At 39.3% G+C, this 27,995-nt stretch overlaps 1 protein-coding gene across 8 annotated transcripts in view; it reads left to right on the top strand.

Moving 5' to 3' along the window:
- LOC23687700 (trithorax group protein osa) overlaps positions 1 to 27,995 on the top strand; it is a 566,458-nt gene that overhangs the window by 148,008 nt on the left and 390,455 nt on the right. For all 8 annotated transcript variants that reach the window (XM_021852024.1, XM_021852027.1, XM_021852032.1 and 5 more), the window contains 2 exons: positions 354 to 686; positions 11,896 to 12,066. In XM_021852024.1, the coding sequence (XP_021707716.1) occupies positions 354 to 686; positions 11,896 to 12,066 (504 nt within the window). The remainder of the gene's footprint in view (positions 1 to 353; positions 687 to 11,895; positions 12,067 to 27,995) is intronic.

The raw sequence follows: 27,995 nt of genomic DNA, 5'->3' as shown, positions 1-27,995 counted from the left end.
TTGAAATATTGAACGTTTTTCAATAGTATGAATCCTGCATTGCGGTAATAGAAAGCAAACGTTCTTCAAAATTATTTCTTTTGAATCAGTAAATTGAACAGACCAAAAGTATAAAAACATGGACTACTGTTGAACAGGCATTTCAATTAGATTGAATCGGTTATTCTTTTTTGAGTTGTAACGGTTACGCTTCTTGCAATAGATTCTTTCTTGTATGACGATGAAAAGGATAATATATGATTTGCTTCATTAATTACCAATTACCTATCGAATTCCACAGACCTTTGATGTTCACCATCAATAGCAACGGCAACCGCTAATCTACATAATCATGTTTCTCTCCGTATTTACAGGGTGCCAACTCTCGTGGCCAGTCGCCCTACCCTCCAGGCCCACCGGGTCAAAGCCCTGGTAACTACCCACCTCCCTCGCAACAGCAGCAACCCGGCGGCCCACAGTCTCAACCGGGGCAACAACCGGGTCAGCAGCAGCAGCAGCAGTCCGGTCGTGTTGACCAGGGTGGCCCACCACCTCCACCTCAAGGTCACCAACCGCCAGGGCATCCTCCTCAGAGTGCACCCGGAAGTGGACCGCCACCTTCCGGACCATACCAGCAACGATATCCAACTCCGCCGGGACCCAGTTCCGGCCCCAACCATCGGTCGCCGTATCCTCCTCCGCATCAGGTAAGATGTTGCTTCAGCTACGAAAATCCTACGCCGCCGCGGTACAGTCAGCCCACAGTTATGGATCAATGTTGGATTAAATACAGAACTTATCATATAGAAATTTGGAAAATGTTCTTAAAATACCTATGTTTTCATTGACAATTTTCGACCTTTTTGTATTGAAAAAATCAAATATTTATATGAGTCTTATCGTTTGAGCTTACTTCCCCACCGTCTAAGGCATACGTAATTTGTGGACGGCGCCTTCTCAATCAATTATAACAACCTGAGTAACAATTCGCCATTATATCCCCATAGGGCTATTATAGGCTAATATGGGGCAGTATAATAGCACTGCATTAGCACACAGAGCGAATTAAAGTGATAGGTTAAAAACACCGGTTTTGGTCAGCCTAAGAAATAATATTTTTTTTAAGTTGAAGGAAAAGCCACTGTAAATATGGCAAATACTTTCAATTCATACCATACTTGAACATAGCATAAACCTTATACTCGCTTTGAAAATCGCGTTGGTACACGGCCAATTCAGATTACCGACCCCAGTAATATTTTACTGGGTCTTGGAACTACGGATTGTTCGGTAATTTTTGCTCCTCCTGATTATGTTTTTTATTTCCTGAATTCAATACAAATAAAAACCCAATTGACTTGAACATGTCCCTTATTAAGGTTTTTTTTCGTGAAAATTAACATCTATGGTATGCTTATATCTCAGTAGAAGTAATCGCAAAATATGTGACAAAATCATTATTATTTGGTTGGTACAATAATACAAAATATAATACAAAAGGCAAACTCAATGATAAAGATGAATTTATTTCTTGTTTGGAAACCAATCGAATTCACCAACGTAAGCAGTTAAAACCGTGCTGAGCTTTTTTGGTTGCTTAAAATAGTCGAGTTTGTCACTAAATTTCGACTACTTACCACGAGAAAGCGCAAAATAGGCGCAGGAAAAGTTTGGTCGCCACATACGTGTCTCCTGAGTCCTGTGCCGGATGATTCTACAGCAGGAGATTCTCGTTTGACACATTCCCGCATGCGCATTAGTTTGTTTTCATTTGATTTTGACGACAAGTCAGTAAAAAACATCAACTACTGAATAGTCGGTAATTTTTTTTACTGACTTTTCGGGCTGTTCGGTAATGTTGCAAAATTGGGTCTGACAGCTACCGTAGTTCAGTAAAAAGTAAAAATCATTACTGAAGCTCAGTAGGGCTCATTCACAAATTTCATAACGCTGAAGGGGGTGGGTGGGTGTCTTCATGATGTTACGGCTCATACAAAATTTGTAGAATATTCATACAAAAAGTGTTACGAGGGGGTGGGTGGGTGTCAAAAATGGGCATTTTCAGCGTTATGAAATAAATGAATGAACCCAGTAGTTATAGTAGATATAGATCACCAGAACCAGATTCTTAACATTGATTCCCAAACTTGGCAATCAATTGATCAGTTGATTTATAATAAGAGTTGTAAAATTAGGTACATAGTAGCAAAAAGCAAAAATCTATTTTCATTTATATTTTGAATCATTTCTAACAAATAAATTAAAGTTGTTCTTACATGTAAATGTGTTCTACTAAACACGATATATTCATGCTAAAACTGCGTGTTATCCACTAGAGCTACTGTTGGCGCTATGGCCAAAGCCGGCCCTTCTACCCTATTTAATTCCTTTCCTGTTAGTTTGAAATAAATATTCACGTCAAAAACATAAAATATTAATAGGTTCCTATAATTTTTGAGCAGAAAGTCTTTTACTTGAATAGCAATCAAATCATTATAACATTCGTTACGTCAGTTTTGAATCGAGCACGAAATCTCAGAAAAAAAAAAAAAAACTTTCGCCCCACTTTACTTTACCGTATACCGGGAGCAAATTGGTCAGTATTTTAGATCTTTCTATAATGTTATCCTTAAGATTCCACAGGGTGGCCACCGAACCGGGAAAACTGGAAAAGCAAGAAAAAGACGGGAATTTGAAACCACCGGGAAAAAGACGGGAAAAATTGAATTTGATATGGTCACCGGGAAAAAATTTTTGATCGAGCATCTTCAAGATCTAAATCTACAAACCACCAAAAATAAGTTGAAAAAAGTTGATATGGTTGATCATATTGCCATTAAGGTGAAGATGAATCGAAGCCAAAATTCAAATCTCCAAGAGCACGGATCTGGAGAACCAAACATCCGTTCAAGCTGAAAACCTAATCGATTGGTCACAAGCTGGTCGTGACCAATCGATTAGGTTTTCAGCACAAACGGGTGTTTGGTTCTCCAGATCCGTGCTCCTAAAAATTTGAATTTTGGCTTCGATTCATCTTCACCTTAAGCATCTGTAAACTTGAACAATAACTTTTAAACAATTATAGCATCCGAATTTTAACGTTTTCGTAACGAATTAACCTTATTAGAATGAACATTTCCCGATTACAAAAATGTCTGCCATACATCATGGCTGGCTATTCGCTTTCTGTACGTACCGGATGTCATCTGCTCAAATCTCGACGATCCTACAACTTCCTTCTCAACAATTCATCACAATTCACACTTCTACCGCTACACTCAAGAACAAATAGTAATGACTCTCACAAACTGCTACACAATAATGATTTATTTTCATGTAGAAATAGTCTAGTTTGCTACACTCAAGTTGGTTGGTGATGTTTCGAAATATTCTATGATTTTTTCTTCTACTATCAGGGCTTGATTTTTTCTTTAACTCAACTTACTCAAAGTTTTGAATAAATAAGAGTTTTAAAACTTTTTGAAGAAGGTTTAAGTACACATATTGGATTGATACTGTTCTTTTGTCACTTTAGTTTAATGCGGCGCTGTTTCATCCTCACTTTTGTTTCACCTTTAATTTGAATTTTTTAATTTAGAAATTGAAGTACTTCCAATAGGGTAATAGGATGAACAAAAAAAGGCTTATCCAGATATGTAAATGGAAATGGAATGGTGTTTGTATGTCACGTGGTGGCTTGAGAACGGGACGACCGATGTGAACAATTCTTTCACTTTTGTTTTCATCAAGGGCTCCGACGTGTTGGATTGGAATAATATTTTTTTAAAATCCTCCAAGAATGTTGAGAAAACGGGAAATGAAAATTTGTCATATATTTCGGATTATTTCTTTCGAAACCTCTACGGCCTACTGGGCAATACAACGTTTGCCAGGACAGCTAGCTGTTGAAGTGAATCGAAAGTTCCAAGAGCAGAGGCAAAGGGGTGTAAGTGACAAAATCCTACTTTTGAGAAAATCGACTTTCAAGTTTTTTCAACAATTTTTCATTCCATACTAATTTTACGAGAGCCAAAATAGCTGATCTTCTACGAATATTATATTATTTTTCTTATTGGACGAAAAAATCACCCAATTTTTTTTGTATATTCAGTTAAAAAACCGATCAAAGGCGTTTTTGTCGACTAAGCGAACGTCAAACATGGTGATATAGCTGTTATTTGAGCTGGAAATTTTGTCAAACTAGTAGCAAAAACTGACTCTATCGTGATATTAATTAAAAACAAGATTCTATTAAAAGGTTCAATTATTAGGATTTATTTGGATTGAAATTTAGTCGAAATTGAGCATTATATAACAAAACATGTTCAATGGTAAAAAATATCTTATTCCCTGAATTTAAATCCCCCGAATCTGAAAAAAATCGAAATTTTTCAATTCGTAAATGGTGCCATATAATTGGTAAAATAAACTTGAAAAATTGGCATTATACACCTAGAGAAAAGTAATTCTTTTGAACTAAGTCCGCTTTTCGGGAATAAACGACCTCATGACAGAAACCCCATGACAGGGCCCAGATAGCCGAAGCGGTAAACGCGCAGCTATTCAGCAAGACCAAGCTGAGGGTCGAGGGTTCGAATCCCACCGGTCGAGGATCTTTTCGGGTTGGAAATTTTCTCAACTTCCCAGGGCATAGAGTATCTTCGTACCTGCCACAAGATATACACATGCAAAAATGGTCATTGGCATAGTAAGCTCTCAGTTAATAACTGTGGAAGTGCTCATAAGAACACTAAGCTGAGAAGCAGGCTCTGTCCCAGTGTGGACGTAACGCCAGAAAGAAGAAGAAGAAGAAAATGACAGAAACCAAAGATTCTAAGCTTAAAGTTCTAACAAACGAGGTCATACTTATGCCTACAAAACACTGACTTTGTCAACAATATTGGTAACACCTTTGAAAACTTATAAAAAAAATTTTGCAAACTGACCTTTTGAAAAACTAAACATTTTAAAATCGTCATAAGCCATCCAGAAATTGGAAAAAAATAGCCCCAGAGATCAATTTTCCATATGTAACGCAAAAAAGTTCACTATCACTAATGCACCAGTAATTTTATTGACTGACAGAAAAAAATGATTTTTTAGTGGTCTGATCCATAATATGGGTCCGTTTGATCCATTATGAGAACCGACTTTTTTTTACTGATCCACATATTCGAAATAATAGTCGTGAAATTCGGGGTGTGAGTGTTTTTGAAGGCCCAAGCTAAGTTCGGTTTTCGCGTCGTTGGAGTAGTTTTTTGTGTGTAGCAAGCATTTTGATGAAGTGGCTTATGGCTGCTCAGTATAGGATGGATGATCAATTTGGTGAGCTCGTTTTATGACTTCATTTAAAATGTATCATACATTATGAAACACACAACGATAGGAACGCGCTTTTATGTGTTTATTTAACAAAATATGAATGGTTCGTGACTATGAGTGTCGTTTTATCAAAGGCTCACGTTGTCTTTAGTGACTTATATGCAGGCTTTACAATCTTATCTGATCAAAGAGATCATCTTCATATGGTGGAAAGACATTATCCTCAATCCAAGAGCGCGTTGGAAAGATTCCATCTTTCAATCATCTTGAGATCATTGAGATCTTGAGATTGAGTGATGATTCACTAACGCAATTAGACGTAAGCAATTTTTGTCTGACTTACTTTACTAATGACAAAATGAAAATTCGTGAATGCTGGCGAATTTCAAAGCCAACAATAGTGAAAAAAGAACTGTTGGGATTATAGTGAAAACTCATCGGAATTTGTGATACAAGCTTAGTGAGTACAATTGCCAAAGGGTGCTTGAAATATTCCTCCCCAATGCGTTCATCTCAATAAAAGCCTGTCCTAGAGTCTTACATGCTTACCGATACAAACAAATAATTCATTGCAGTTTTTGTTCAAAAATAAACATTTTATTGGGGCATGGCTTAAATCCATCTCAAACTAAACGGATGTATAATGAATGTCCTACATGTCCTGAGATGTATGTCCATTTTTTAAATGTAAATAAATTTGAGATGAACGCGTAACTTTTGGGTAGAACGCACATCGAATCATATTTTCACTGCTGTAACGTGCTGGAAGCCCTGTGAAAAAATGAAATGAGAACTTCTTTTTTTATCAATCTATTCCATTCACTTACTTCCGTTGACTGTTCTCCTATTAATGTTAACCTCTTTGTTAGATATTAGAATATTCCTGCGTCCATGTTTGCACTTTGAGTTCATTAACAAGCAGTGTCGTCATCCAAATCTAGGGGGTGCAAATTCGAACATTCAGGACGTTCAAATTGAACATTGCTTTGTTTGCTTGTTTTTGCGGGAAACCACATTCAAAATGCACACTTAGAATACTTCACACAAAGAGACAATAAACCCAATAAATATACATAATGAGAAAGTTACTGACAGTTTGTTAGTTAGAAACATATTTTAGAAAAATTGTTAAACACTTATGCATATTTAATAACAAATCTTCGAGCTGTTTAGTAGAATACCTATAAGTAGATGAAAAAACCGAATTTAGTACTATACCATTTAATTCCACTAGAGTTTGTATCCTTTGACAGATACGCGTATTTCGACCTCAACTGTAAGGCCGTCTTCAGTGTCGTGTACTAGAGTCGAGTCTTCTTTAATTCCACTAGAGTTTGTATCCTTTGACAGATACGCGTATTTCGACCTCAACTGTAAGGCCGTCTTCAGTGTCGTGTACTAGAGTCGAATCTAGTACACGACACTGAAGACGGCCTTACAGTTGAGGTCGAAATACGCGTATCTGTCAAAGGATACAAACTCTAGTGGAATTAAATGGTATAGTACTAAATTCGGTTTTTTCATCTACTTATGCATAGTTTGGACTAAGCAGAATTGTTCTTTAATAGTCGGCGTCTTTGTGTTACATTATTTGCATAACCGTTTTTAGCGTGACGAAATTGTGACCAAACACTTCTGCTTGTTGATTTTCAGTTCGCATCCCCCAGATCCAGACTGCTTCCCATAACCACACGGATTACTGTGTTTGGAAGATTTCATCTAGTATCAAATGAGTCAAAGATATTGATCAAAGATCAATCAAAGAGCTCTAAGATGGTATTGCATTATCCGATTGCATCTTTCTCAGATGATCAAATGATAAGATGAAATGCAATGCCTGCTTATATGTGACTTTTTGAACTGCGGTCGCATGAATCGCATCACTTACCGAGGTGAATTCTAATTATGGAACTTTTGAATCCTTCCAACTAACAAATGTTCATTCCTTGCACAACCATGGAGATGCAGATGTGATCTCAGTCTCAATGGATGTCACACTCATAATAACACTTGTGAAAAAAGTTATTCAATGAAAATCTATTGGCAAGGCGACGTTGATTAGCACGTAAAGGAATAACAATAATAACAAAATCGTGCAAAATTTCAGAATAGTTCATGCTTAATAACTTTTTTCACAAACATCGGATTGCTTTGCGGTCTTCTGCAATGTTGTTCATCGTAGAAATACTTATCGAGATCTGTGTTCAGAATTTTTTTAGAGGTCAATGAGCTACCTCTGGCGATTTTTCTTTGCAAAAGTAAGTTTTCCCATAGTAAATCCCATACAAACTTTGAACGGCTGGCGCTAAAATATAGTTTCTCCGATCGAGCTGAAATTTTGCACAGTTGTTATGGGACCTAAATGCAATACAAAAAGTGAACTAGAGCGAGAATCTAAATTTTTCATATAACCGTGTCTCAGGCTATTGTGCAGTTTCGATTATTCTGGTCAATCACGGAGTAGTAACTACGAATCGTACGGTTATCACTGCTTATGCTGATGCTCAATGCTGGTATATCATGAACTTCATTGTGTATTTACGAAAACAACAATATTTTGCTCTATCAGAGTAGTTATTCTGTTTTTACAGCTTTGCCATAATTTTCAATCATATTTTGTCCCAACATAACCCTTAGTTGATTGATATCTGAAGGGAGACTGTACAGGAACATCAGTCAGATGCATAAAATGCAATTTTATTGTCTCAAGACCATTCCCGCTCTCGTTCCATTTCGGTTTTCCGTGCCTCACTCGCAGCACAAGAGCGGCGACATAAAAGCACTTGCCGGTGCAATATAAAATGATTATATCTGACTGTTCTGTCATCGCCATCGTTCTGTCGTCGTCCGACCGGCAGCTAGCTGCAATGCCCTTTTGGGAAACTTTTCACGCAATAATTGCTGCAGGTACACTGGAATTTACATTTGCGTAATGGGCCGGGGGTACGTGAACAGCATTTTACGTAAATCGAGTACTAGCCTTCAGTTAAAGGCCAAATCTGCAAGCGTAACCTAAAGCAATTCAATCCGACGGATGGGAGAAGAGATATTTGTTTGATATTATTTACCTCCAAATGGGATTATAGACCTGCAAACTTCTTCAAAAATCCCTTACAAAATTAGCTCAAAAAGCATCTGGTCCTTCAGCTATATCCTTCATTGAGGTTGAGAATGAGTTTTTGCTATGGGATGATAAGTTTGTATTCACATTACAGTACCAACGTGTTTGAGACATTCTTCTAAATTTCTCCATAGTAATTTCCATATTAGCCTGGGCGGCCTTTAAAATCACCACCGAAAAACTTAAAATTTCACAGAACACTATTTTTACGGTAAGGATGCTAAGGAAGATCAAACATATTACAATTTTGAACCGCCCTATTGTAGATCTAAAGTCCTGTTCTCAATACAGTTCTTGAACCACCTTAGTCGTTGGATTGAAATATGGGCACCACATATTTTATTGTTCCTGTTTGGGTACAATCACCTACTCTTTCAAGGGATCACTAGTTACGCTTGTTAATCTGAAGCCCTTTACTCGAAGACGTTCAAAACGTTCAATAAAAAATTGACTTTTTCGACATAACTAGGATAAGGATACATCAGAAACCCATTAATGTCCAAACTTAATAGAATATATTCGTTCAAGATTGCTTGAGGATGAACCTCATACATAGACCTCTAATATCTCTGCGTCTGTAGATACGAAGTCCTTCACTTAGAGAAGTTTTTGAACAACCGCAAATGATCGTTGATTTCGAAACTTGATAGGACATACTACATTGAGCCTTTTTGGGTGTGTCGGAAAGGTGACTGAACACACCTGTAGATCTAAAGGCCTATATTCAAACGAGTACTTAGACAAACTCAGATAGGCGTTGAACTCAAAACATCACATGTTATAGTTGTTAGAGCTTGCGTGAGCATGAATTTCAATGAAAATGCTCCCGGTGATCAATGGTTATCTTCATAAATCTGAATATAATCCTTCAAGAAGTACGTGAGCTTGATCAATATGTCTTGAATCTTAGATCATCATGGGATTAACGCCTATAAAATTTACGTAATTTGAGGTTTCAGTGTACGACGACAAAAGTGTTCACAACCCCCTAGAGGGCATTTGTCTTTGTACAAACGACGCGCAGCCGGACGGAGGCTCGACGATCCAAACGCGAGTATCAAAAAGGAAGTTGTAATTTGGTTCATGTTAACAGCTTTGAATGATTCTGGTTCTTTTGACTTGGAGTGTTTGTGTCTTCATTCAACTGATTGGAACTTGTAGTATTTCCTAAATTACGATTTATCGCAAATCTTACACTCAATCTGAGCAAATACTGACCTTGAACCAATTGCTTATGCTTCCGAGCCACGCGGAATGAGCATATTTACCAACAATTTAATCTTAATCGGTTTTGCCTTGCACCTCCTCGTTGGCAACAATGGCTTGTTGCATCGTAAGTTGTTCACCGTCTTCGGTAGGCATCCAACGTTATTGCGCCATCGGGAGCTTTGCCTCCTTCCGGAATGGTTGATTGCAATCTTCAGCTTCTGCTACTGCTTTGCTTCCCGTCGTCTCGAAAATCCATCATCATCCCCAACACCATCGTTCTTCCACTTGCAGGGTTGGTAGCAGGTTGCTTTTTAAAGACTTAGTCTCTATTTGAATGCAAGTCTCAAAAAAGTTTCTAGTTTGCATGCAAGGGCTCTAAAATCTTTATTTCACCAAAATGGTCTTTAAAGTCACGTGTTTTCTTTTTTTCTTGTTATTGTTTCTTCTTAGTTGCTTGACTTGTCAAAAGTTTATGTTTAAGCCCTTCAGTCGCTACCAGCCCTGCACTTGAGGAGAGAGAGCGAAAGTACCAGTCCTCCATGCGATTTCACACAATTTACATTTATCACATCGTTGGGCGGTGATGATGACGACGACGAAGATGACGACCTGCCGTTACGCTATGCGTTCTTGCATCCGGATTTACGTAATTCGTAGTTCGGTTTCCAGTCACGGAGAGGGAGGTATGGTTGTTAGTCGACGAAGCAGTCTCTGTTCATCGCAGCGCAAGATATATGCCATCACAAATTCATGAACCCATCCATGGTCTTCTTGCTCAAGTGCGGTTGGCTTGGTTAATGGGTATCCGAGCAATGTGATTGTGCAGATGCGAAGTTCTCACCTGAATAATGGGGCTTGTATAGTGTTGTTTATAAGAGTGCGAGCATTTGAAGAACCACAGGTATACAAATGTGTGACTTACAGTCAGTGAATATCTTGAATTTTTCAGAACATGCATGTATTTTAAAATTTTACAGTTTATTTTTGATTTAATTGGGCTTTTGCTTATATTCTATGCAAAAAGAAATTATAGAAATTTCCTAAGAAATGTGCTACAAAAACTATCATCACTTCGTGATATTATGAATTGATAATGTCAGTTTTTATCCGGGATTAGGAATCCACTCTATATTGATAAGTTAAACGCTTCTGGTTCTACTTCGCATCAGATCTGACTGAATGCGAGATCGAAATGCTTGCTGCACTCATCCCGAAAAAGTGTGCATATTCCCCATCCGACAAAACAACGCTTCCAATTGCATTATGTTTGCATTCAATTTAACGCCTTTTCGATGACTCCAATCGCTTTTCTGGTTCGGCGTTTTGTTTCATTTTTTTTTCTGCTCCTCTATCTATTTTCATCGCCAACTTTTCACCCTTCGTGCATTTGCGCGTAATTGATTGGATTGCGATTCAATTTGTTCCCAGTGCACTCTGTCCCCGCTAACCAACATTCCGCCAATAGATTCGAGTGGTCCCTCGACGCGAACGACCCCTGCTAAACTTTTCGCAGCCTCAGCTCGAAAAGGTCGATACAGGGGTGTTTCGATTTTATTACGCACTAAAAATCTATCACCGTGAATTTGGTGAAACAAAAACATATACGTAGTTTTGTTTTTGAATTACTTATTGCTGCGGTTTAGAGCTACATTACCGGTCCCAGCAAACATACTTCATTATTTATTACTAATGCCATGAATCGTTCCATACAAAATAACAGTTTCATGAATATTATATTCTTTTTATACAAACAAACACATCGGAGCACTTCAGGAACATGACCATGGAAGAATTTTCAAAATTAGATAGCCAATTAGTGACATAAAACCACCATTCCAATTTTATTTATGTGTATGAATAAAATATAGATAGAAGATAATCGAAGCAGCTTTGGATAACAGTTATAATTGCAATTAGAATGAATTTTCAATACTTCGAGTTGAATTTAATTCTTCATTCATAACCTTTTAGAAAAGCATGCTATTTTCGATATAAAAACCGTGATAACACCGAGGGTATAACTACCAGTCATGATTAAAACGAGGGATGATACAACCGAAATACCACTGTAGCGATATGCTATGCACACAACATTCGCTATCGCACCGATGACCATTATCGCCAGTGCAGTGTCGGTTTTGTGCAATGTTATTTTCCACTTTGGTGCCCCAAAACACCACATATCTGTACGCTAATCGAGTTTTTTTTTCCGCACTGTTTCGAATTCATCTATATTTTTGCCCATTCGTTTTTTTTTTTTTCAGTACGAGCCAGTGAGGTCGTGGCCATCGCCGGCAGCCAGCCCGGGTCCAGGTGGACAGCAGCAGACACATTTACCTCCCTCGCCGCACGGTCCACCTCAGAGCCCGGGTCATCACGGGTCCGCCCCGAGTCCGTCCCCGCAGCCGCCGCAACCTGCCCAATCGCCACATCAGGTGAGTCAATCCGCTGGATATTGAAAACATTGTTGTGCCCATTCCTAGTCGGTGGCCAAATTCATTGCGGAAATAGAAATGTAACATATTTATAGACCCAATTCATTCCACGCACATACGCCTAGAACTCATCCGCCATCGCAATCATATATTTACATAGGCCAGTGGTTTTCAACCTTTTTCAATCAATGCACTCCTTTCGATATCTTTACAAGTTTTATTGCCGCCTAGAGTGTGAGATTTTTTACTCTTTCTATTTTCATTTTAATGCTGTGATTTATCTATAACACTTTCTGTATTAGTTTCAGAAAAAAGCGACATAATAGTACATATGCTAATTTAGCAATCAATGCGAAACCAGTCATCATTGAAGAAACCTTGTATCATCCCAAGGATCTATAGGGGCTTTATGGACAACCACGTGGTCATTTTTTAGAATCTTTAGGTTTTTGGCCACACAAAAAATCAAAACTTTAACCGTATGAACCGTGGTCTTTGATAAGAACCCCTCTCTCTCTCCTCATGCTCACTTGGTTCATGGATGGACCCTTATTTTATTCTGCACAGTCGAAAAGAATATCAGAATCTCACAATACTAAACATTGTAATCTTCATCAGAGTTCGGTGACATACTCTAGAGCAGCGTGCTGTCTTTGCCTCTTTGCGAGGGAGCGTAAAAATGCTAAGCAGAGAGGCAACGAAAATTGAGCGAGAAAAATGCAGCACAAAACACACCAGAGTAAAATTCCATAAAAAAAAGATTGCCATTATAACTCCCCGAGGACTGTCTTGTTCGGGCGGGAAGCTCAAGAGTTCTTTTGAGGCGTGAGTAAGGTGAGCATCGGCGGTAAATGGCTGGGCATGGCGTACCATTGGTACCTCGCGTACCTGCAGGAATAAAATAGACCCCTTTGTGCGGTCCTTAGCCTCTTGCCCAGCAACTCCTATCCCTACCTCCTCGTGGTACTGGCCGGGGTACGAGTAACCTTGGGGAAGATCGGGTAACCAACCCCCGGTGGGAACTTTGGTCGTATGCTGACAGGGAAGGGGGGGTTTGCTTTTGCAAACCTGGAGCGTCTGTACTCCACGTTAGGAGCGGCTCACAACAGCGTCTGTTCCCCATGTCAGGGGCGGCTGATCATCGTCCGAGTGCCAGAGAAGGACTCTAAGCTAAACTGCGCACTATGGCCCTCCGAACATTTAGGGGGAATGGTCCTCCGGAAATCTAGGGGGTTGGTGTCAGGCCCTGCAAGCCAGCCGTAAAAACACATCAGCACAGGAACGTCAACGAGAGAATACGGACCGGAACAATCGGCAAAGACCACAGCGACGAAAATGGACTAGCGATTGGAAACTCGGTACGTGGAACTGCAAATCTCTCAACTTCATTGGAAGTACTCGCATACTCTCCGATGTACTGAAGACCCGCGGTTTCGACATCGTAGCGCTGCAGGAGGTGTGCTGGACAGGAGCATTGGTGCGAACGTTTAGAGGTAATCATACCATCTACCAGAGCTGCGGCAACACACGCGAGCTGGGAACAGCTTTTATAGTGATGGGTGATATGCAAAGGCGCGTGATCGGGTGGTGGCCGATCAATGAACGAATGTGCAAGTTAAGAATCAAAGGCCGATTCTTTAACTTCAGCATAATCAACGTGCATAGCCCACACTCCGGAAGCACTGATGATGACAAGGACGCATTTTACGCGCAGCTCGAACGCGAGTACGACCGCTGCCCAAGCCACGACGTCAAGATCATCATAGGAGATTTGAACGCTCAGGTTGGCCAGGAGGAGGAGTTCAGACCGACGATTGGAAAGTTCAGCGCCCACCGGCTGACGAACGAGAACGGCCTACGACTGATAGATTTTGCCGCCTCCAAGAACATGGCCATTCGTAGCACCTATTTCCAGCACAGCCTCCCGTATCGGTACACCTGGAGATCACCCCAGCAGACAGAATCGCAAATCGACCACGTTTTGATCTATGGACGGCACTTCTCCGACATAACCGACGTCAGAACCTATCGTGGCGCCAACATTGACTCCGACCACTACCTGGTGATGGTGAAACTGCGCCCAAAACTATCCGTCATCAACAATGTACGGTACCGACGCCCGCCCCGGTACAATCTCGAGCGGCTGAAACAACCGGATGTCGCCAATGCGTACGCGCAGCATCTTGAGGCAGCGTTGCCGGATGAGGGCGAGCTCGATAGGGCCCCTCTTGAGGACTGCTGGAGGACAGTCAAAGCAGCCATTAACGACGCTGCCGAAAGCGTTGTCGGATATGTGGAACGGAGCTCAAGAAACGATTGGTTCGACGAGGAGTGCCAGGAGGTTTTAGAGGAGAAGAATGCAGCGCGGGCTGCAATGCTGCAGCATGGTACGCGGCAAAACGTGGAACGATACAGACTGAAGCGGAAACAGCAAACCCGCCTATTCCGGGTCAAAAAGCGCCGCCTGGAAGAGGTGGAATGCCAAGAGATGGAGTTGCTGTACCGTTCTCAAGAAACGCGGAAGTTCTATCAGAAGCTCAACACATCCCGCAAAGGCTTCGTGCCGCGAGCTGAGATGTGCCGGGATAAGGATGGGAGCATCTTGACGGACGGACGCGAGGTGATCGAAAGGTGGAAGCAGCACTACGATGAACACCTGAATGGCGCAGAGAACACAGGCACAGAAGGTCAGGACAGCGAAGGTGATGGCTACGTCAGCACAGCGGACAGCGGAAATCAACCAGCTCCCACGATGGGGGAAGTTAAGGATGCCATTCAACAGCTCAAGAACAACAAAGCCGCTGGCAAGGATGGTATCGGAGCCGAACTCATCAAGATGGGCCCGGACAGGTTGGCCGCTTGTCTGCATCGGCTGATAGTCAGAATCTGGGAAACGGAACAGCTACCGGAGGAGTGGAAGCAAGGCGTTATATGCCCTATCTACAAAAAGGGCGACAAACTGGAGTGTGAAAATTATCGTGCAATCACCATCCTAAACGCCGCCTATAAAGTGCTATCCCAGATTCTCTTCCGTCGTCTATCACCTATAGCAAACGAGTTCGTGGGAAGTTATCAAGCAGGTTTCATCGACGGCCGCTCGACAACGGACCAGATCTTTTCCGTGCGGCAAATCCTCCAGAAATGCCGTGAGTACCAGGTCCCTACGCACCATTTGTTCATCGATTTCAAGGCGGCATACGATAGTATCGACCGCATAGAGCTATGGAAAATCATGGACGAGAACAGCTTTCCCGGGAAGCTCACAAGATTGATCAGAGCAACGATGGACGGTGTGCAAAACTGCGTGAAGATCTCGGGCGAACACTCCAGTTCGTTCGAGTCTCGGCGGGGACTACGACAGGGCGACGGACTTTCGTGCCTGTTATTCAATATTGCGCTTGAAGGTGTCATGCGGAGAGCCGGACTTAACAGTCGAGGCACGATTTTCACGAGATCCGGACAATTTGTTTGCTTCGCGGACGACATGGATATTATTGGGAGAAAATTTGAAACGGTGGCAGATTTGTTCACCCGCCTGAAACGCGAAGCAACAAGAGTCGGGCTAATGGTGAATGCGTCGAAAACAAAGTACATGCTGGTTGGCGGAACTGAGCGCGACAGGACCCGCCTAGGAAGCAGTGTTACGATAGACGGGGATACCTTCGAGGTGGTGGACGAGTTCGTCTACCTCGGATCCTTGTTGACGGCTGACAACAATGTTAGTCGGGAAATACGAAGGCGCATCATCAGCGGAAGTCGTGCCTACTATGGGCTCCAGAAGAAACTGCGGTCAAGAAAGATTCACCCCCGCACCAAATGCACGATGTACAAAACGCTCATAAGACCGGTAGTCCTCTATGGGCATGAGGCGTGGACTATGCTCGAGGAGGACTTGCAAGCTCTTGGGGTTTTCGAACGCCGAGTGCTAAGGACGATCTTCGGCGGCGTGCAGGAGAACGGCGTGTGGCGGCGAAGGATGAACCACGAGCTCGCTCAACTCTACGGCGAACCCAGTATCGTGAAGGTAGCTAAAGCTGGAAGGATACGCTGGGCAGGGCATGTTGCAAGAATGCCGGACAACAACCCTGTAAAGATGGTGTTCGCCACGAATCCGGTCGGAACAAGAAGGCGTGGGGCGCAGCGAGCTAGGTGGATTGACCAGGTACACCAGGACCTGGAGAGCGTGGGTCACAGTCGAGGATGGAGAGAAGCGGCCATGAACCGAGGGAATTGGCGAAATATTGTTGGCGAGGCTTTATCAAGATAATTGATGTAAAGCCAAATAAGTAAGTAAGTAAGGTGAGCATCGCAGCAAAGAAGAGCGAAAGAGTACCAGACTAAAACCCTCGCATTTATTTGCACTCTCACTCGAATCGCATGAGGATCTGTGTTGAAAATATTGAGTTCAATTTTTTCTCCTCAGAAAAACAGCAAAATCGCCTCCTTTTTGCATTGCAGAGGAGTTTCTATCAAGCCTGGTTACGGGTTCGCATAATTCTTTCACTGTTGTATTCGTCCATGACTCCAACGTATTTGTGCGTACAAAGTTTAGTAAAGTCTAAGGAATAGTTGGAAAAACTGGAGAAAATGTATATCATTTTATATGGGAGTATGTAATTTTACAACAGCAACAAGGCAACATCAAGTTTGCTGGGACCATTAGTAAATAATAAAATCTATAAGGGTATTGGTAAAAGTTTTACTTATATAAGGCAAGACCTCACATTGCCTTCGCATAAATCTTAATTTGATTGGTTGATTTGTAAGTCCATAATTCACCGATCAGGGATGGAATTCTGAGAAAATAGAGCGTATCTCTCACCTATCGCTTTCTATTACAATCATGGTCCACAGCACATCATGATAATTTTTTTATCAACTTCTGCCTACAGCTCTGATAAACCATATCTAAAAATGCTCCAACTCAGGGGGATACTTTGCTATCAGATATTCGGGGATTGTTTATCATGTCAGTAAAATAAAAAGCCTACAATGGTAAATGAGCGGGAAAAATGGTTTTATCGTCGCTATCTCTTTGAGACTCTCGTTCGCTGCTGTTATTTGTCAAGCTTGTTACAGCTTGCGAAACATTGCTGATCATGGACAGATACATATGGAATGTTTTTCTTCGCTTGTTTTGATCGTGCATCGAAATTAAATGAGAGCGAATGCTTAAATTAAATGTAATACCAACTTGATGGATTGAAAGAGTTCGACCGAATGGATGTAATCATGTTACACTGAAGATTTTCGTATTGTCCCTCCATTCACATCCCATACACATTAAATTAAGAAAGATTCCTTATGAAAATTATAGGATGAAAGGTCTCATTAGAATGAGAAACAGACTTGGTGCCAGTTGGGAGTATTCAAAAAGACTTATCTCAGAGAAGTAGTCAAACTCAGATTAACCCCTCTACCGGCACCTTCATTTTTTACCGCTAAAAAATATTTAAATTGTGATAATTTTTTTGTTTCTCGTTATTTTTGCACCATTTTTTCACAAGATCTCAAAAAACTCTTCTAGCTTAAGAATCCATGTCGATCATCGCATCAATGTATAATTCCGTGGAGTGAATATCCGAATATGATAAAAATCCTGTGGCGTGAGATATTTACGTGGGTTATGGCTACGCTCCGTTCCCCCAAGGAATTTCGGAATATCTCTGGATCTAGATGATCAATTATCAATATTGATATATATTCTTAAACTAGAAGAGTTTTTTTAGAGCTTGCAAAAAAATGGTGCAATAATATCGAGAAACAAAAAAGTTATCGCGATTTGAATATTTTTTTAGAGGTGAAAAATGAAGCTGCCGGTAGAGGGGTTGAGGATTCATAGTATTTCGAAGACGAATTTCCACACATTGACACTGTCATTACATGTTCAATTGAAACTCTCTATAGCTCATTCGAATGGCATTGATTTAATCTTACTTCGTAGGTATGTTACAAAAACATTTTCCTTGCATTTTTTGTATTGAGTTTTTACTTGAAGCTGTGAAATTTTCAAAAAATACACTTAAAAAAACATGGCTAATTTTCTTAGCATTGGATCGATCAGAATTTAAAAGTAGTACGACATTTTTATCGCAATCTCATCATCTTTGAAGAGCACTTGCAAAATTTGGCGGAAAAATCTGGAAATTATTCAAAATCTTTAAAACATTTATTCAAATCATCGAACAAAAGTTTAGGGTGGCTGTCAATGACAATATCTCTGCCATTTTTCAATCGTTCTTATAAGTTCACGGGTTAAATATAAATAATGGGACGTTTATAGTTGGTATAAGATTTTGAAGAATATTCGTATTTTAAATAAGTTTTAGTGACCCCAAACTTTTGCACGATACACTATACTGAGGGGTGAACCCAAACTTCTGCACGATGAGTTGAATAAATAGTTTTGCATGGGAGTGTACATATAAATAAGAAAAAAATTCTCACCATAAGAAATCAAATCGTAAATGGTGTTCATGAGCACCCTGTAGAAATTCGGATTAAAATCCTGTCAAGATTCTGCTGAGAATTTTAGAGGATTCCGATGACAGTTTGATAAAAACCCTGGGAGAATTCTAATGAAAATTTTGCGAGGATACTGATAAGAATTATGAGAAGGTTGTTATAAGAATCCTGAGGAAATTCTAATTCAGGATTCTGGTCGGAATCCTGCCAGGATTCTCATAAGAATTCTCACACCATTCTCGTCATGAAATGCCTCATCAGAATCCTCTTACAATTTTCATCAGATTCCATTCGGGATCATCATCAGGTTTCTTCCAGATTAAGAGTCTTCTAAATCCTTCGAGAATTCTCATCAAAACCATCCCAAGATTCTAATCAGAATCCTCTCGGGATTCCCACCAGCATCCTTCCAGAACTCTAATCTGAATTCTTCCAGGATTCCATCCAAGGATTCCCATCAGCATCCTTCCAGTATTATCATTGAACTTTACCGAGATTCTCATTAAAATTCTTCCAAAATTCTTATTAAAATCCTTCCAAAACTCTCATTAGAATCCCTCCATACTCCTCCTAGAATACTTATTAGAATCTTTCCAGAATTCTCATTAGAATTCTTCCAACATTCTTGTTCCTTTTAAGATTTTTATTAGAAACCTTCCAGAATTCTCATCAGAATCCTTCCATAGTCAGTCACTTTACCCCAATTCTCATTGAAATCCTCCCAGAATTCTTATCAGAATCCTCCCAAAATTCTTATCAAAATCCTCCCAGAATTCTTATCAGATTCCTCCCAGATGTCGTATTATAATCCTTCCAGAATTCTTATTAGAATCCTTCCTGGATTTTTATTAGAAAAGAATTATAATCAACGATCTAGTGATGCAGGTCTTTCTGATTTTTTTATTCGCCGTATTTCGGTAATTCTCATTGAAATCCTTCCAGAATTCTTATTAGAATCGTTCCGGAATAATGATTCATTAGATTACTTCCATAATTCTTATTAGAATCCTCCCAGAATTTTTATTAGAAACCTTCCAGAATTCTCATCAAAATCTTTCCATAGTGATTCACGCCTTTTAAGAATTAAAATTGATGATCTTCCGATTCCGATCGATGCAGGTCTTCCTGATTTCGGCAATTTTGATTCGCCGTATTTCAGGATTCTCATTGAAATCCTTCCATGATTCTCATTGAAATCCTTCCATGATTCTCATTGAAATCCTTCCATGATTCTCATTGAAATCCTTCCATGATTCTCATTGGAATCCTTCCCGAATTCTCATTAAAATCATTCCAGAATTATTATTAGAATCCTTTCATAATTCGCATTAGAATCCTTTTAGTTTTTCATTAAAATCTTCCTAGAATACTTATTAGAAACCTTCTATGAATTTTATTAGAAACCTTCCAGGATTCTCATCAGAAACTTTCCACAATTATCATCAGAATCCTTCCATAGTCATTCACGCCTTTTAAGAATTAAAATCAATGATCCAGTGATCCGGTAAGACCAGAAATTCCAGCATTTTTGGTTCGCCGTACTGTAAATCTCGCGTACTCTGAGATAACGCCCTAAAAGCCATTGGTAACCACGTGTGTAGCTCATTGTTTCTGAGCAAGTGAAAGAATAAACTTCCAAACCAACATCACTGGTAGGTAGATAATGAACCTTTCTTCACCATGGAGTTGTTAAACAACGTGTAAATCCATTCGAATGCTCAGAAACAATGAGCTACACACATGGTTACCAATGGCTTTTAGGGCGAGATCATAAGTTATGCGAGAAATATCTAGTTGAGCGACTGTCCACGAATTCGGCCGACGGAATATGATCTAAGATAAAATTTTGTGGGCGGCATTTAGGATAGTGATCGCTCGATAGTTCGCACATTCTCTTTTTGTAGATAGGGCAAGGCGAAACTAGATTATCATGCCAAGACATCTACGAGACCAGACCTCTTCGCATCACTACTGATCGTTGGTTCTATTTTTAGCAGGATTCTGTAGATTTTTTTTCAGTTCCCTGGAAAGTTCTTTGGTATACAGTAATAACCCTGTTTTGTCAGCCCCCGATTTTGTCTACCTCCGATTTTATCTACCCCCGATTTTAGCACCCTTTTTGACCCGATTTTGTCTACCCCCCGAATATATATTTATTTTAATTAGACTAAACACATCTATATTGGCAATATTGGGTGCATAAAGTCAATTATGACCTTGGCCTCGTCTATACAATCATCTAAAGAAATCAAATATGTAAAAATCAGATTTTTGTCTTCACTAGTCTTGAAATGGTATTTTGGGGATGTCGTGCCCATACTTTCTGGGACACCCTATAAATATATTACTAGCGGCAAGATGTTGAGTAGATTCTAAGAGGATATTCATGAGATTCTGAAATATCCTTGAAAGATATCTAGAAGGACACTTAGCAGATTTTTGGCAAGGTTCTTGTTGAGATGCTCTATGGATTCCTGCGAAGCTCTATAGCAAATTTTTGGTGAGATTTTTGTGGCAATCCTGGCAAGATTTTAGGGTGAAACAATGCAAAACCGCTCTCTATTATGAAATATTAATGGAAAGGTTTTAAGCGGATTACAGATGAGATTTAAAGTAGTATTATAAAGGATCCATGATTATTTTTTCTTGTAATCAGATCTATAACCATTTTTTTTGCAGATATTAAGCAAGACTTACTTAACATCCGCCGAAAATTTCATTATTGTAAAATCATATTTCTGGTGAAGCCTTTGGCGTGTTCTTTCTGTTTCTCAATCTAATCTTTAATAATGCCCTCATGAGGCTCCGGACGAGATCGTTGTGGGTCAATGAATAGCGAGATTATTGGAGTGTTATTGAGAATGTTTTCGTTCGATTCCTGGCCAATTTCTGTACAAAATCTTAGGCAGATTCCTGAGAAAATGTATCTTGAATTCATGTCAAATTTCACAGCGTAACAGAAATAACATTTTTGCTTGCTTCAAAGATACATTGTGGGCTTCGTGTCCGTATGGTTAGTGTCGTAAGACAGATAAGCGCATCGTTACATTCTTCTTTTTCTTCTTCTTCTTCGTCTTCCTCTTCTTGGCATTACGTCCTCACTGGAACTTAGTTTTCAATGAGCACTTTCACAGTTACCAACTGTCCTTGCCTAAGTTGCCATTTTCGCATTCGTATATCGTGTGGCAGGTACGATGATACTCTATGCCCAGGGAAGTCAAGGAAATGTCCACTAAGAAAATATCCTGGACCGACCGGGAATCGAACCCAGATACCTTCAGCATGACTTTGCTTTGTAGCTGCGGACTCTAACCAATCGGCTAAGCATGGCCCATCGTTTAATTGTAGTGTGTTTAAAACTAATCAGAGCCTGCACGAAATCATACGTTTCCTACAATGTATATCAATTCGATTCATGAAATGTCCAAAAAATCCGACATCTCTTCTCGAAATTTCGTCAAGTTGCGATTCGGAAATTCAGTGTTTGCGGATGCTCCCAAAAGGGAGTCTTATCACCATCTTGGTGGTATCTCGTAGCAGATACACTATTTTGGTAGTTGAGAGTTAATTTTGCACTTTATGGACATCAACAACAACAACTTTTCAAACAAATAACCTATCACTAGACTCTATCTCAATATAATCACATATGAGCTTAGCAGCATCTATGTGGTATCCAATCCATTCAACTTGGTACCATCAATTAGCATTTGAGGGTTCAAAAAAAGATGGTAGCCATACAACCAACTAACAAGGCAAGAATGAGCGCAGACCCTGAATGAATAAGTTTCGTTTTCATGGATACACTCTATCCTCTTTGTGAATGAATTTTAAATCATCCATGACGTCTTAGCTGCAGACAACATGAAGCATGGTACCGAACCAATCCGCACATCCATTATGCAATACTACGTATATTCCTGTTTGCGTAAAAATATAAAGGAAGCAAAGAGTCGAAAAACGGACGAGAAAATTCGACCCCCGTTTCGCTTTCATGCGACGGCGTTTAAAAAAAAAAAAATGAAATGTATAAAGAAGAATGTAGAGCGCCGGATCAGCTGATTCGTAGTTTATGGCTCGGTCGGAGTTTGTTTTGCTTTCATGCATACATACATTTTAAAATCCGTTCACCGAAAGAAGGAACGACGGAAACGCGTCTATTTTCACTGCCCGTTCACACATTTATGGCGCAAAGCACAATGTTCTAAAGTATCAATATCACGGAAAATAAAAAAAAAAACAGAAAAAAAAATGAAAAATTTCATATTTTTAAAAATATTGTAAAAACTTGAGTTTTCATTATTGCCAAAAATCAGTAACTTGAAGAGGCTTTAAGAAAACATGAAAAATAAATCATTGCCCAAAACGTGTTTAGAACGATTTTAGACAACTAAAATGATATTTAGATCGAATATAAAAATTTGGGAATTATAGGGTTAAGGGGTATTGCAATACCAAAATGTGAAGTATGTGACGACGATCTTAAACTCTTGATCCGTTTTAAAAACGTGAGGAGAAGGAAATTTCAACGCACTCGCGGAATTCAATTCACCTGCAAACATTCTGAACTGCTACGACATATGAAACCTTACACAGAATGTAATGTTGGAAATGAGAGTAATAAACAAATTGAAAAAAAAACCTTACAAATACTTTAAGAGAAACAACTGTTAAGATTCTCTGAAGAACAAAACTCTTCTGGTTCCTGTGGTATAATGTTCTTTTCTTGGTTCACACTTGGTCCTCTCTTTTAGTTTTTTTAGTTCTTGTTTGGTCTCTTTTTTTCAGGCAAGAGGTGTCTAAAGTTATATTTTCAAGCAATTTAGTAGCCACCAGCCCTGCAGGTGAATTGATCATCAAACTCATGATACCAAAAGAAGTACCTTTTAATAGAAGTCAAGGCGCAAATGTTTTGAAATTTCTCGTAAAATCGTAAAATCGATTATTCAGAACACTGTGCTATAGCAGCAACAACGAACGGCCAAGGGTGGACTATGATTTTAGAGCGGATTTGAAATTTTGGCAATTTCAATACAATTTGCCGTACCATGGGATGGGTGGTAGAAACCGGCCGGCTCGCGTAAACTGGATCACTTGCGAATGATATATTGGCCATTTGGTTGGTGGCACCATTGGAATGGTTCCCCTCCGGTAGAATGGACGAAGCGGGCAAGGCTTGCGGATTACATGGAAGAGAGATTTATATCGTTTTCACTTTCATTGGGCCAACTTTGCGAAACGCGGCGTCGTCGTCGTTTCGTTCCTTTTTTGTATTCGTCGTCGTCGACGTCGACGGAGCACAATCCAGTTCACCGACGTAACAGGAATACCCGCACACTTTCCACGAGCACCCACTACTTACAGCACTCCACTGACTGTTGTGTCGTCGGCGGAGTTGCGAACCGTATTTCGTAGAACAGCTTGCCTCCCTCATTCCCAGTGATATATTGGATTCTATGTACCCACGAGGCGCCGCAACTGAGAGTAACGACCGTGTAGATACGGGTTCCACAAGCAGTACGTAGACGGAGAGGCACATTGGTGAACTACATTGTTCAGTCGAACGAGATGCCACCCAACTCTTGGCGTTCACAATCCGTCTAACTGAATGACGCTGTTTTGAAATGTGAAATTGCATCATGCGAAGAGGACACATCCGAGTGGTTTGGGGCACTAGCTGTGCACAGATCAATGGTTTTTGGATTTCAAATTTTTGCATTTCGACAGGACTTTGATCTCTGGGTGCACAAGTTCGATTGAGAATCAATCAGTGTGGAACTTTGTGAACATGTGTCTGAATTGTATTCCGATGGATTTTCGGGTCCTAGCGACGGTCAATTGATCAGCTGAATCATTGAATACTCATACGCAATACCGATGCGACTAGCTATCATCGTGATTTTCAAGTGATTTATTGCAACTACACTTTGTACATCAAATCATACAGCAACATAGTGCATACACATGTGTTATTAATGCTGTTAATGCAGATTGTATCAATTTCTGAGTATAAAGAATAGAATGAAACAAACATTGAATTATCCCATGGAAAGATATCTGTGAGCATTTCTAGAGGACTTCCTAAAGAAGAAATTAATCTTGATGCAATCGATCAAAGAATTATAAAAGTTGGTGGAATTCTGAGAAAGTTGAGAGTATCTCTCATTTATCGCTTTTTTGTAACAATCATGATCCGTTACACATCATGAGAGTCTTTTCATTCACAACTGATACAGCTCTGATTATAAGTGGGGGATAACAATGCATGATGAAACCCATCTTAACAAGCTCCAAACCTGGAGGACACTATTGTTATCAGATGTCCGGGGATTGTAGCCAGTAGAGTAAAACACTTACCCCCAATGGTAAATAAGCGAGAACATGTTTTTTTTTCATCGGCTTTCCTCGCTGCTGTTATTTATCAAACTTGTAACAACTTGCAAAAAATTACCAATCATGGATCGATACAGATGCGATGTTTTACTTCGCTTGATTTGATCGTGCTTCGAAATCAATTGAGATCGAATTCTGCAATGTTTACCCTGGAAGGAATCGCAGTTCATAGAAGTAATATCTGCTGGGTTTTATTCCAGGAATTCCATTAGAAGAATAAAAGAATCTCTGTTGAAGTTACAAGAAGAATCGCTTATTGAATGAAATTAATTTCTAATATCCAACCATCAAAAGCATGCTTTTGATGGTAAGCATTAATGTATATGCTATTTTATGATTCTGTGTAAAAAATAATTGTAGCAATATATAGGAGGTATGGCAATCCGCATACCACATAAAACACATTGTTCTGAAATAGGTCTGTGTCGGTATTCATCCCGGTGGCGAAAGAAGATCAGAATTGGCATTTATTCATTGTTGTTCAAGAAGACTCAAAGACACACAACGAAATTTGAGCCGACGAATGACTACTACCCATGGGAGATAAAACTGTATTGCCAACAAAGATCAGAGTGGCCATTCACTTATTGTTGTGCTAGGAAGACTGAGCCGTTGAATGCTTAGTTGTGGAACAAAACTGACTTCTGACATGTGCAGAAAATACTTTAAGTACATATCCAGTATTCCCATAAAAAATCGTGTAGCGGTTATTTCTGCAGCATGGTCTTCCTGTCCGAATGGTAGAGTACTTTCAAAGATAAAACTAGATTTTTATAGAGTTGCTGGTAAGTTACTTGAAGGATTTTTTAAGAAACTCTTCTGAATTGATAACAACAATTTACGTAAGTAATTCTAATGCTTTTTTAAACATTGATTTACAGAATCTTCTAAAAACCACGCAAAGATTCTTGCAGAATTACTCCAAAGTATCATTTTTTAAAAGTTTCTTCAATAATGGCTAGAGTCATTCCAGGGAGAACTCCAGGAATTTTCCTGGACAATTCGGCTGTTGATTCATCAGAAATTTTGGAATTTTTTTTAGTGAATCCTCAGAGTCATTATTCTGAAGTAATATTGGAAAGAATTTTATTTATAGAAATCATTTTTTCCTTAAAAATGTTGCAACTAACTGCTGGTAGAATATTAACAGATATAACTGAAAAATATTTCAAAAAAATCTCTACCATAATAGGGTGCAAAACCACTTGGGCACTTCCATGATTCACTTTGGCATGGGGGGTTTTTTCTCGGTCGAATTGTCTGAAACTTTGCTATGAGAAGCACTTCAATACGGCGCATATTGTGACCAAATATGAGCTCAGTAGCTTTCAAAAACTCCACTGCCGCAGTGAATCAAAAGTGCCACGAATAGGATCCGGCTCCCTGATTACAAATATTCGAGAGACCAAGCAATCGAGTTCGCGTTTTTTGCGTCGCAATAGTGATATATTTGTGTGCGTAGATCATGTTGATGAAAAAAAAAAATACATTACTCAATCATGGAAGAATGATCAATATGGTGAGCTCGTTTCAACCGTTTATTTTGAAAACTAACGAATTATAGCAACGATACATTCCTACCTACTTTTATGTATTATTAGTTAGTATTGATCTTTCGAATGGAACAAAAAACATTTGGATTTTCTATTAAGTATGATTGATGGAAAAGTATTAACATATATTACCGGAGCATCATCAGGGGCCTTCCTTAGCCGAGTGATTAGAGTTTGCGGCTACAAAGCAAAGCCATGCTGAAGGTGTCTTGGTTCGATTCCTGGTCGGTCCAGGATCTTTTCGTGATGGAAATTTCCTTGACTTCCCTGGGCATAGTGTATAATTGTACCTGTCAAACGATATACGAATGCGGAAATTGCAACTTTGACAAAGAAAGTTCTCAATTAATAACTGTGGAAGTGCTCATTGAACACTAAGCTGAGAAGCAGGCTCTGTCCCAATGAAGACGTAATTCCAAGAAGATGATAGTATTATTTTAATCATATCGTCATCATCATATCATTTCAGACCCTGCAAAAGAAATCGGTGAATTCCTGGATAGATCTTTAGTAGATTTGTTTTACAATTTTACCGAATTCTTGTGAGCTGCTTAGTAGATTTTTAGCGGCAAGGTATTCTAGAAGTAAACTTCTGAAACACTAGCATGCAAGGATTGAAAACTGAGATAATAGAGAGAATCTCACACTTATCGCTCTCTGTTTCAATCATGATACGCAGCACATTGTGGGAGCCTGTTTATCGTATACTTCTACAACTCTGAATAGATCGGGGGATAGCGATGAATGATAAAACTCCTCTAAACAAGCTCCAAAACAGGGGGAAACTAATGCTATCGGATATTCGGTGATTGTTCATCATACCAGTAAAATAAAATACCTACCCCCGATGGTAAACAAGAGAGAAAAGAGGATTTTATCATCGCTCTCTCTCCGTTTGGGGCTCTCGGTCGCTGCTCTATTTATCAAACTTGTTACAACTGCGACTTTTGAAAATGGCCTATACATTTATGCATACAACTTATTTGAAAAATTCTAATTCAGAAACTGTTGATTTTAGGGAAAAATGTTCTATGAACAAGTAGTGAAGCGTTTGGGCTACAAGAAAAAAATATACACTGAAAAAACAGTTTGTTTTTTTCATGAAAAATTCAAAAATTAAACATAAATTTAAATTACACAAAAAAAAACATTTTTAATATTTTTAAAATTTTCACTATAGAATTTTGATAGTAAACAGATGTTTTGGAGAAAGTTTCATGATTGGGAAATTTTGAATAAAAAAGTTTTTCCAAGAACAACTTGTGGTCATTTTTCATTTTTTTTTTGTAACAATAAATACGTTCTTATACAATAAGAATCTTGAACTGATTCTGAATCATAATGATTATCTAGATAACTTCTCTAGAAGTAGTCATTTTCAAAATTTTTCAAGTTTAATGTAAAAAAAATATTATTTAAATATTAAAATAGGTTATTTTCATTAGTCATTCACGATTCTCCATCAATAATAATACGTTTTCTAGAGTAAAGACCATTTCTTTCCATTTACTTATTTTC

This window comes from Aedes aegypti, chromosome 3 (genome assembly GCF_002204515.2).
Source record: "Aedes aegypti strain LVP_AGWG chromosome 3, AaegL5.0 Primary Assembly, whole genome shotgun sequence".
NCBI lineage: Eukaryota > Metazoa > Arthropoda > Insecta > Diptera > Culicidae > Aedes > Aedes aegypti.
This window is presented reverse-complemented; position numbering and strand designations above follow the sequence as displayed.